Genomic DNA, 12,134 nt, shown 5'->3' on the forward strand with positions numbered 1-12,134 from the left:
ACCATTTGAACTACAGTACCATTTCCAGTTTTCTGAGTGGTTTATTGGAGATAAGAGTCTCACACTTTCCTACCCAGACTGGCTTTGAACCTCAGTCCTCAGATCTCAGCCTCCTGAGTAGCTAGGATTATAGGTGTGAGCCACTGACGCCTAGCTGCAATAAGTTTTTTACATTTTGTTCAAGAAGGGAAAACACATCGCCTTTTATGTCATTTATTTTTGAATGAGTGAGCTTTAACTCTGACTTTTTCTCATTTTTAGTCCTTATCGCCATTTGATCCTGGCAGGTTGTTTGGCTGGCAGTCTGCCAACACACTAGCCATAGGAGGTAAGTTATTATGAGAACTTCTTACTTTAGAAGCATTTTAGTAGTGTGGAAGGTAGATACTAACAAATGTGCTTCTATTTTTAAAAGAAAAGCACATTTCAGTGGGAAACACGGGATACTAATTGAAAAATGTATTGTGAATTCAAAGTCAGTATATTAGGTTACTAGTGCTAAACTTGCTGGGAAATATATGTACTTGTTTATATTATAGCTTTCCAAAAAAAATCCCTTTCTTTGCAGTATAGTATCATAAAGGTTACTACTATTAGTATTGACATTAAACTCTTGCTCTGCTAAATAATACCTTTATGGCCTTGGGCAAGAAATTTAACCTTTTGTCACTTCTCTGAATAAGATTAATAGCACAGTGCTCATGGTACATGTTACTGAGAGAGTGAAATGAAATAAGGCATTTGTAAAGCTTTCATGAAATGAGTACCAGCTGCCCCACACATTTCTCTCTATATACTATAGGAATTTTGAGTGTTGTGTCATTCTTGAACTCAGCTATTTGTTTTTCTTCTAGCTTTGCATTCAGGCTTAGCCTTTGACATGTTGCCTGTGATGCTATTATCTATATTGCTCTATTTGACTAGTAATTTGTACGTAGAAGTAAAAATATGTCATACTCTATATGCAAGTGTATTTCAAGTATATTGACATACCTAAAATCAAATTACTTCTGTGTGTATTTGTGCACAAGCAGATGCGTGTGTGTGTGTGTGTGTGTGTGTAGTGTGTAACAAACACTCTACCATTGAGCTATCTAATTTTTTATTATTGACAGTCTGGCCTTGAATTTGTGTTCTCCTGCTTCTGCTTCATGCTGGGTTTATGGGCTTGTGCCATGCCATCTTTTTTTTTTTTTTTTTTTTTTGTCGGTCGTGGGGTTTGAACCCTGGGCCTGGGTGCTGTCCCTCAACTCTTCAGCTCAAGGTTAGCCCTCTACCATTTGAGCCACAGCACCACTTCTGGTTTTCTGGTGGATAACTGGAGATAAGAGTCCCACAGACTTTCTTGCCTGGGCTGGCTTTGAACCATGATCCTCAGATCTCAGCCTCCTGAGTAGCTAGGATTATGGGCATGAGCCACCGGTGCCTGGCTCCCATGCCATCTTTTTAAAAATGATTTGTTTTTTTGTTGGTCGTGGGCTTGAACTCTGGGCCTGGGTACTGTCCCTCAGCTCTTCAGCTCAAGGCGAGCATTCTACCACTTGAGTCACAGTACCACTTCTGGCTTTTTCTGCTTTTGTGATGCTGCGGAATCGAACCCAGGGCCTCACGCGTGCAAGGCAAGCACTCTACCACTGAGCCACCTTCCCAGCCCTAAAAATGAATTTTTTAATGTATCTGTCTTAGAAGGTAAAAAAAAAAAAAAATTTTTTTTTTTTTTGTTGGTCTTGGGGCTTGAACTCTGGGCCTGGGCACTATCCCTGAGCACTTGAGCTTAAGGTGAGTGCTCTACCACTTGAGCCACAGCTCCACTTCCAGTTTTGTGGTGGTTAATTGGAGATAAGTCTCACCGACTTTCTTGCCCAGGCTAGCTTTGAACCGTAATCCTCAGATCTCAGCCTCCTGAGTAGCTGGGATTATAGGCATGAGCCACTGGTGCCTCGTTAGAAGTTCACATTTCGAGGTATTGAATTTATCTTGTTCCCAGAGCTTAGTGTAATAAACATTTGTCAATTACTGACCAAATGTAGCTCTTAGTGTATTATGAAAATGGATGTTCTGATGTATGTGCAATTAGCAGAGACTTGGTAACTAAGATTTTGTAACTAAAGGGTTCTTGCCATTATGAAGGTAAATCGTTTATCAAATATAGGACAGAATCCCCTGTCATCATGGCTTCAACCCTATCACCTAGCTGGCATCTTGAGTGCTTTGCACGGTACATGAGAACAGAAAGGTGAAGAAGGCATGTTCTCTTTCTTCTCTTTAAGTGCTGTTGTGTGGGTTTAGGGATGTTTCAGAGACTGAGGATTCTCCTCATTGGCGCCTGAAACAGATGTGACACTTCATCTAGGAAGTCCAGAAATCCTTGCACACCTGCCGTAGTCATTAACCCAGCTCCACCGGCAGTGGAACAGACCTCGACCAAACCACAACTGTGGTAGGAGGAAGATGCCATGACAAAAAATCATGCAGCATATCAGCCTTGAAGGTTCAGTGATCTTGCTCAGTGCTATTTTACTTATGAGGAGCAAAAGTCTAAAAAGGACGGGACAGAGCTCTGCTGAGCTAATTGTGGATCCTAAGAGAATCTGGGAAAAATAAAACAAAAGCAGATAGAATTACAAGTAGGTTTAATGGGGGAGATGCAACTTCAGAGCCCCTTCATTTTAATGGGGATTACCCATAAAAATGAGGACTAAGTCTGTACACTGAACTAAAATAAAGCTACTGTGTTTTGACTGGTTTGTTGTGATACAAGTGTGATAGTGGTGTAAAATGATTGCAGCAACCAGTTTCCTTTTACCACATAATCTACCTTGAGCACATCTGGTCCATGTTTCATTCTCTCCAACAGATACGCTGAGTCATCTCCCACATTTCTCTAGTCCTGAGCTGGTGAATAAATACGCTATAATGGAACGTCTAAATTTTACTTATTATTTATATCATGGACGCCCATCATTTGCCTTTGGTACTTTTCTGGTCCAGGAATTAATTAAGAGCAAGGCTCCCAAACAGCTGTAAGTATTTGAAAATGTAATTGTACTCTCTTCTTTTTTTATTTTTGTTGGTACTGAGATTTGAACTCAAGGCTCTTTCCCACTTGGCTTGCTTAGCTGGAGCTTATCACTTGAACTACATCTCCAGCCCAGTTCTTTGCTGGTTCTTTTGGAAATGGGGTTGGTAGATTTTCCTGCCGAAGCTGGCTTCAGATGTAATCTTCTAGATCTAGAGTAGCTAGGATGACAGGCATGAGCCACTGGTGCCTGACTTAATTATATTCTGTAAAGAAGTATATCTGGCGGGGCACTGGTGACTCATGTTTGCAACTCGAAACTCAAAGCTGGCCAGGGCAGGAAAGTCCATGAGTTTTTGTTGGTTTTTTTTGTCACTCATGGGGCTTGAACTCTGGACCTGAGGGCTGTCCCTCAACTCTTCAGCTCAAGGCTAGTGCTCTACCACTTGAGCCACAGTGCCACTTCTGGTTTTCTGGTGGTTTATTGGAGATAAGAGTTTCATGGACTTTCCTGCCCGGGCTGACTTTGAACCGTGATCCTAAGATCTCAGCCTCCTGAGTAGCTAGGATTACAGGTGTGAGCCACCAGCGCCCAGCTTCAATGAGATTCTTTGTTTTTTGGGTTTTTTTTTGGGTCCGGTCTTGGGGCCTGAACTCTGGGCCTGGGTACTGTCCCTCAGCTCTTGAGCTCAAGGCTAGCACTCTACCACTTGAGCCACAGCGCCACTTCCGGCTTTTTTTTTTCTGCTTATGTGGTGCTGAGGAATCGAACCCAGGGCCTCAAGCATGCAAGGCGAGCGCTCTGCCACTGAGCCACCTTCCCAGCCCCTTCAATGAGATTCTTATATCCAATTAACCACCAAAAAAGTCATAAGCAGAGCCGTGGCTCAAATGTAGAGCATTAACCTTGAGAAATATGCTAAGGCCCCTACTTCAAGCCCTAATACTGGCACATACCCCAAAAAGTGGGAGAAAAAGGGCATATCTGGCTGAGTACAGCTGGTTGTAATAGGACATAAACTTTGCAATTAGGATCTTTTACTTACTTACATATTTAATTTTTTCTGTTTTGTTTTTGTGGGGCTTGATCTCAGGGCCTGGGCATTGTTCCTGAGCTCTTTTGCTCAAGGCTAACACTCTACTACTTAAGGCATAGTTTTCACTTCCAGTTTTCTGGTGGTTAATTGGAGATAAGAGCCTCACAAACTTTCCTGCCCTGGCTGGCTTTGAACTGTGATCTTCAGTAGTAGCTAGAATTATAAGTGTGAGCCACTGGTGCCTAGCTAATTTGACTTTTTTGTGTGTGCTAATACTAAACCTTGAATTCATGGTCTGGAGCACTTGGCTTGGCTTTTTCATTCAAAGCTGGTGCTATACATGAGCCATACCTCCACTTTGGGCTTTTTAGTGGAGTTGAGAATCTCAAGGATTTGTCTGCTCAGATCCTTAGACCTCAGCCTGCTGAGTAGCTAGGATGACAGGTGTGAGTAACTGGCTCCTAGTTATAATTCATTTTTTTTAAAGAACAGGGTTTGGAGAAGTATTTCATAAGAATCAAATACTATTTGATGTGTAAGTATAGACTTACTGTACTTTTTTTTTGGCCTGTTTTGTAGTGAAGTAATGCATTTTATGGCAAAACAGTCAAATGACTTGAAAGGTAAATGGGAAGGTAGTAGTCTCTAATTTACCTATTCTGCAGAGCAAACATGGTTGACAAAATCTTGGGAATCTTTTAGGAAATATCCTCTATGCTTACGATGTACATTTTAGTTAAGATGTGCTTTAAAATAATCACACTTTAAATGTTCTTAAATTTCTCCTTAGCTTGTGTTGATGATTTTCATAGTGGCAGTGTTTCTGAAATTCTCTTCCATGTTTTCTGGGTGAAACTGGAAGAAGGAATACTTTGGACTTATGAATAGGTCATTAGGAGAAGACAGTCCTATGGGAATGTAGGCAGCTACCTGGAACCCAAATGCCTATGTATGAGAAAGAAGGGGGAGGGAATGAAAACCCACATCTAGTTCTCTGTGTATCATTGATGTCATTTCCTTTCCTTGGTGAGAATAAGTTTTAGTCTGCTGATAGGATTTTAATTTCTTTTTCAGGACCCAGCAAGTAGGCAAGGAAGTCTATACGCTAGGGCTGTCCTCCTTCTACATACCTGCAGTCGGAGCTGCCTGCATTTGTTTCTTAGAATTGCTTGGTCTTGACAGCCTCAAGCTCAGAGTTGACATGAAAGTGGCAAATGTAATTGTGGGCTACAGGTGTAGAAACGGAGCGGCTCAGTACACTGTTACCATAGAGTCTCTAGGTATGGCGCCTTCTTTTTATACAGCTTGCTTTAAAATTTGGAAAAGGGCAACAGATGTGAAGATCCCACTGAACTATGAGTCATTGGGGGGAAAGTTATTTTCCTGTTTCTTCCTTTTCTTTTTCTTTTTTTTTTTTTTTTTATTTGCCAGTCATGGGGCCTGACCTCTGGGCCTGGGCGCTGTCCCTCAGCTCTTCAGCTCAAGGCTAGCGCTCTACCACTTGAGCCACAGCACCACTTCTGGCTTTTTTTGCTTATGTGGTGCTGAGGACTTGAACCCAGGGCTTCATGCATGCAAGGCAAGCACTCTACCACTGAGCCACCTTCCCAGCCCTGTTTCTTCCTTTTCTCACAGCGTATATATTTGTTCTTTTTGGTACTTTCTTGGGTACTTTACATTTAAATGGCCTGAGCCACACTTTCCAGTTTTCCATATTCTGTTTTCTCTTGACTGCATATACACTGTGTGTGTATGCATATACACACATATAATTTTTTTTTTCCTGGTCAGTTGTGGGACTTAAACTCAGGCTTGGGTGCTGTCCCTGAACTATTTTGCTCAAGGCTTTACAGCTCCACTTCTGGTTTTCTCACCAGAAATGCTAGAGATAAGAGTCTTATGGAGGGGCTGGGAAGGTGGCTCAGTGGTAGAGTGCTTGCCTTGCATGCATGAGGCCCTGGGTTTGATTCCGTAGCACCACAAAAGCAGGAAAAAAGGCTGGAAGTGGGGCTGTGGCTCAAGTGGTAGAGCGCTAGCCTTGAGCTGAAGAGCTAAGGGACAGCGCCCAGGCCTAGCATTCAAGCCCCATGACCAGCAAAAAAAAAAAAAAAAAGTCTTACGGACTTTCTCGCCTCTATTGGCTTGAATCACGATCCTGTTCTCAGTCTCCTGAGTAGCTAGGATTATGGGCGTGAGCCACCGGTGCCCAGCTTTCTTTTTTTTTTGTTTTTAATTGGATCTTACTATGTTGCTTAGACTGGCCTTCAGTGTCTAGGCTCAGATGACTGACGATGAGCTTCCTGAGTAACCCAGACTATATGCTTGTACCACTGTGCCCCACTCAAGGTTTTGTTGTTTGTGTTTCTTAAAGCTGAAAAATTATCTAAACTGGCAGATGGTGAAAAGGCAACCACAGAAGAACTTCTTGTTCTCTTAGAAGAAGGTACTTGGAACAGTATTCAGCAGCAGGAAATAAAGAGGTTCGTGAGTGCAGTCCCAAACATCTTCCTGATTGCCTAGTCTTCCTGATAATACTTCTGGTAGTTTTTACCAAGATCCCTATAGGTGTGATTACTCATCTATTATTCAGCACACACTAAAGAAACAGAGAATGATATTTCGTTGCATCTTGCCAGTAGTGATTCTTTGTTTAGAGACAGTCAAGAAATTTGCCACCTCTACCAATTCTGCAGGTCATAGAAGTATTTCAAGTGTTACATGTTGCAGAAAATATAGAATGGCCCTCAGAAAATTTGATTTTAAGTAATGTCTTATAGCTGATAATACCTGTCTACAGAACATCATGCCTTCTTTTCTATCTGCTCTGCTCCTAGGAACACAGTCCTGTCACTGTAGCAGAACATGTGTCCTCCTAGGAGGAGGCCTAGGTATCTGCCAGGGCAGGCAGGCACTTTATAAAGTGAGTCATAGAATCAAATGAAGCTTCACGGAAGTTGACTATTTTTTTTTTCAGTTCTCCTAAGGAGGAAACATAGCTAGAATATGTACTTGTTTGATGATTAGAGTATGCAAACTGTGCCAGTGAGCTAAGAAGGCTATTCTGCTCTAAAAGCAAGAGTTTCTCCCCCCCTCCCCCACAAAAAAAATAGCCTAATAAATATTTGGTATTTGTTAAAAGGCTTTTTAATTTTTTTTTAATTGTGAGTCAGGTGCTAGTGGCCTATAATTCTAGCTACTCAGGCTGAGATCTGAAGATTGTGGTTTATAGCCAGCCTGGACAGAAAACTCTGTGAAAATCTAATCAAGTAACAATAAAAAAAAAAACAAAAAAAAATTAGAAGTGGAGCTGTGGCTCAAAGTGGTTTTACCTTTGAGCAGAAAAGCGTAGGGACAGGGCCCAGGCCCTGAGTTCAAGCCCCAGGACCAACACCACAAGTTTTTGTGGCACTGGGGATTGAATTACACATACTAAGTACTGCTGAAAACATACACCCTTGCCCCATCCAGCTCCTGGTTGAAAGGCTCTTAGAGAATACATTGTGACTAATATTTGCTAATTTTCTAGTTTTAAGCTAGAGCCATATTTTAATAAGATCTTTATCTCTATCTCCCTATCCTTAATTCTAATTGTAGATTATCCAGTGAGTCTAGCAACCAGTGGGCACTAGTGGTACAGTTCTGCAGGCTCCACAATATGAAATTGAGCACGTCTTACCTTAGAGAATGTGCCAAAGCAAATGATTGGCTGCAGTTCATTGTTTATAGCCAACAACATAACTACCACCAGGAAGAGGTAAAGTATTATTGTTTGCAACTACTCAAGAGGAAGTTGGAATACTTCTCAGAAAATACTGTTCTGTTATGTAGACATGTAGACACCACCTCTTGTTTGATTTGATGCTTTATTTTTTTTATTTTTTGTTTGTTGGGGCTGAACTTGGACTGGGCGCTGTCCCTCAGCTCTTCAGCTCAAGGCTAGCACCTTACAACTTGAGCCACATTGTCAGTTCTGGCTTTTGTCTGCTTATGTGGTGCTGAGGAATCAAACTTAGGGCCTCATGCATGTGAAGCAAATGATCTACCACTTAGCCAACTTCCAGCCCAGATGCTTATTGAGTTGTGGTGGTAACACCAGGCTCTGAGTTTCTGTGGCTTCAGACCGAATGTGCACATTTACTTAAAAGAAACAAACAAGCTGGCTCACGCATGTAATACTATGTAATACTAACTACTTAGGAAATTGAGATTGGAGAATCTAAGTTTGGAGCTGGCCTTGGCCAGACAAATCCAAGAAACTTTTTATTTCTACTTAACTAACAAAAAGTGAACTGGAGGCAAGGCTAGTGGAGTAGAATACCAGCCATGGTACTGAGTGAGAGAGGCCCTGAGTTTTGGAATCAGTAGTAGCATATATGCATTAAAAAGGAGTAAACAGCCAGGCACTGGTGGCTCATGCCTGCAATCTTAGCTACTTGGGAGGCTGAGATAAAGAGGTTTGCGGTTCAGTCAGCCAGGCAGAAAAGCCTGGGATACTTGTATCTTTAATTAACCACCAAAAAGCTGGAAGTGTTGCTGTTATGTAGTAGAATGCTACCCTTGAGCAGAAAAGCTTAGAGATAGCACCCAAGTACTGAGTTCAAGCCCCAGGATCAGCACACCAAAATAAAAGGAACAATCTAGTATGGTAGCTCATGTCTATAATCCAAGCATTCAAGAAGCAGAGGTGGGAGGATTGCAAATTTGACTACAGTCAGCCTAGGCTACATAGAGCCTTTTTTTTTTTTTTTTAAAGCAACAGATCATTTTGTAAAATTATGTGGTCACCACTGACTGTACTTTTGAGTAAGAAAGAATAATTCTCTGATTTTCAATAACATCGTTTAGCTGAAATGGAAAGTTGGCTGTTTTAATGATGTAACATGCATTCCAGGTGAAAGCGCTTCTTCAGTACTTCAGCCCTGTCCCTCAAGACCACTTACGGCTGGCTTTTGAGAAGTTGCCATTTGTGTCCAACTGTAGAGTGGACAGCAGTCAAGCCTACAAGCCCCTCGAGGAACTGCAGACGAACAAAGAAGAGACAACTGATTTCTTTGCAATTCTTCTCCGGTGCTCAGAGGCACCAGACTCCTGGCACTGGCTCCTGGCTGAGGCCGTGAAACAGCAGGCGCCTATCCTCAGTGTTCTGGCCTCATGTCTCCAGGTGAGAGTCAGGAAGAGCATGAATTAAGGAGCCAGAGAGCCCCAGAAACAGCAGTTAGGGACCATGAAGCAGCCAGAAGCAGGTGGTGGTGACAACACAGTGCACATCTCCAAGGCATGGAAGCTTTGTGTCTGCAGCCTGGGTTTTGAGCCATTTAGGGCACTTCTTTGTGCCTTGTGTTCATTAAGCTCAGATAGTCAGTACTGTGGCTCCTGCTCCTTTAGCACCTTTAACAGGAAAGAGAGCATTCGTCATATCCCCTCAATCAGCAGACGGTGGAGGGCAGTCTTACTAAAAGGTCCTTGGTCTTATCAATTTAGAAGCTTTTTAAGCCATTTTAACTAAGTGAGATGACTTTTTTTAAAGAAGAAATAGACTGGGAAGGTGGCTCAGCGGTAGAGTGCTTGCCTTGCATTCATGAGGCCCTGGGTTCGATTCCTCAACACCACATAAGCAGAAAAAGCCAGAAGTGGGGCTGAGGCTCAAGTGGTAGAGCGCTAGTCTACAGCTGAAGAGCTGAGGGACAGCGCCCAGGCCCAGAGTTCAGGCCCCATGGCCAACAACAACAAAAAAAAATAGTCATCTATAGCATTTGTTAGGAAGTTATTTTATTTTGGAAATTTCTTGTCAATGACAGGATGCCAGCACTGTTTCTTGTCTCTGTGTCTGGATCATTACTTCTGTGGAGAACAGTGTTGCAACCCTAGCAATGGGACACATTCACGGCTCAGTGGAGACCCACACGTGGGACCTTGAGGACCTTGCCATTGTCTGGAGAACATTATTGTCAAGGCAGAAGAGCAGAACTCTCATCCGAGGTTTCCAGCTTTTCCTTAAGGTAGTCAGTGTTTAATACTGCAGCCCTTGTTGGCTTTTTCTTATTCTCCTACTTGAATTTTTTTTTTTTAAACTGGTGCCAGTCTTGAGGCTTGAACTCAAAGCTTGGGAGCTGTCCCTGAGCTTTTGTGCTCAAAGCAAGAGCTCTACACTTTAAGCCACAGTTCCACTTCATGCTTCCCCCTGTCCCTCTCTGGTGTTTAATTGGAGGTAAGAATCCCACAGACTTTCCTGCCTGGACTGGCTTCGAACCACATTCTTAGGTCTCAGTCTCATGAAAAGCCAGAATTACAAGCATGAGCCAATGGTGCTTCACTGTATCTGGAATATTATTTTTTTTGTCGGTTATGGGGCCTGAACTCTGGGCCTGGGTGCTGTCCCTCAGCTCTTCAGCTCAAGGTTAGCTCTCTACCACTTGAGCCACAGCTCTACTTCGGCTTTTTCTGCTTATGTAGTGCTAAGGAATTGAATCCAGGGCCTCAAGCATGCAAGGCAAGCACTCTACCACTAAGCCACCTTCCCAGCCCCTATACCTGAATTTTTTAAGCCAACAGATGATAATGGTGATAGAACCACCATTTATTTGTTGATTTTATGTATTTATTTTGCTATGCTGGGTACCAAGCCCAGGGCCTTATTGTTTACCAGTCAGCTGTAGCCCCAGCCCTACTGCCCATTTAATGATGTGCTTCCTATAGATTATTTTCGTTAATTCTCATAACAGTGCTGTACAGAACTATGTGAGGCTTTTACAAAGTGCTGTTACTTCCTCTAACAGACTAATAAACTGATGGTCACTCTAGTCCGCAAAGGATTTTACTAAGTGGTGTACTTATAGTTCAGATTCATACTTTTTAATTCACAATTTTTAACTCATTTAATTTCCACTTTGTCCCAGCAGCGCCCACTGAATGCCATAGAACGGGTGGGTTGCTGCAACCGTAGGGGGATGTGTTGCTGGAGCCCATTCTCCAGGAGTGTTTGTTAGACACACGCTCCCACCTAGTGGGTGCGTATCCTGCCAATGCAGTCCATCATAGAATAGAAGAAATGGATTTGTGGGAACCTGTCCCTGGCTTGAATACTGGTTTTTTTTTTTTTCTTTCCAGAAGCAACTTTCTTTCATTTCTTAATATGTATAACTTAATTCTTCTAAAAAGCTATTAACAACGTTTAGTGTGCTCCCATTTGGCATTTTTCATTTGAGAAAATACCAACTTCAAAATTTTCTAATTTTAAACTGTTCCTCAAAGGATTCCCCATTACTACTGATGCTAGAGATGTATGAACTGTGTATGTTCTTCAAGAATTACAAGGATGCCCAAACTAAACTCCTGGAGTTCCAGAAGAGTCTTGAAACTGTAAGTTGGAGTGTTCTTATTTATCTGAAATGGACTGTATGGCTGTCTTGAGCAAGCAGGGGGCTAGTGGTTATGTTCATATTCACTTAAGCCATTCCTGAGCTGGAGAAGCAAGGACAGAAGTCATCCATTTTCAGGAACAGAGACTTTGTTGGAGCCAAGTACAGTAGGAAAAAATTCATTGATCAGATACCATTGTCTTTGCTGTGGACAGCAGAAGAGGAGACACACGGGACAGTTCCAACAGTGTTGTTAAGCATGTTCAGTACTGCTTTAGTCTCTGCCCAAGTGACAGAAAGAGTGGCTCAAGTGGTAGAGTGCTTATATAGTTATCCCAAGGCCGCAAGTTGAAAAAACAATGGGTCAGTTTTAGTCTTTAACTTTGAGCTACTTTCCTCAGGCCTATTTATCATGCTGAGCTTATCAACCTTAAGAAAAATGAAGTTTTAAGGTAGGAAAGAAGATGCATCTTTGTCCTGCTTGGGGTTTTTGGCATTTTTGCCTTTTAGATCCCAAAAGTGCTCTGTGAAAAACAAGACAAGGGCACATGCACATTCTCTGCTCTCACATCGATCATCAGGGGGAGAGTCTGCTTTTGCTGTCTGCCACATTGGTCTTTTACATTAAACGGAGACTTTAAAACATATACTTGAAAATGCTGAATCAGTTATTTGACTGTAGCTGGGCTTTGTGAAGCACAGAAAGTGTGACGCTACCCT

At 42.3% G+C, this 12,134-nt stretch overlaps 1 protein-coding gene across 2 annotated transcripts in view; it reads left to right on the plus strand.

Annotated features, from left to right (window-relative positions):
• The window catches only part of LOC138804899 (spatacsin-like), a 59,553-nt gene that overhangs the window by 32,033 nt on the left and 15,386 nt on the right, over positions 1-12,134 (plus strand). For both annotated transcript variants that reach the window (XM_069989421.1, XM_069989422.1), the window contains 8 exons: positions 262-328; positions 2,858-3,023; positions 5,131-5,336; positions 6,428-6,536; positions 7,651-7,810; positions 8,948-9,217; positions 9,855-10,055; positions 11,308-11,415. In XM_069989421.1, coding sequence (XP_069845522.1) covers positions 262-328; positions 2,858-3,023; positions 5,131-5,336; positions 6,428-6,536; positions 7,651-7,810; positions 8,948-9,217; positions 9,855-10,055; positions 11,308-11,415 — 1,287 coding nt within the window. The remainder of the gene's footprint in view (positions 1-261; positions 329-2,857; positions 3,024-5,130; positions 5,337-6,427; positions 6,537-7,650; positions 7,811-8,947; positions 9,218-9,854; positions 10,056-11,307; positions 11,416-12,134) is intronic.

Source organism: Dipodomys merriami, unplaced genomic scaffold, assembly GCF_024711535.1.
Source record: "Dipodomys merriami isolate MVZ:Mamm:240054 unplaced genomic scaffold, mDipMer1.0.p SCAF_379, whole genome shotgun sequence".
Classification (NCBI taxonomy): domain Eukaryota; kingdom Metazoa; phylum Chordata; class Mammalia; order Rodentia; family Heteromyidae; genus Dipodomys; species Dipodomys merriami.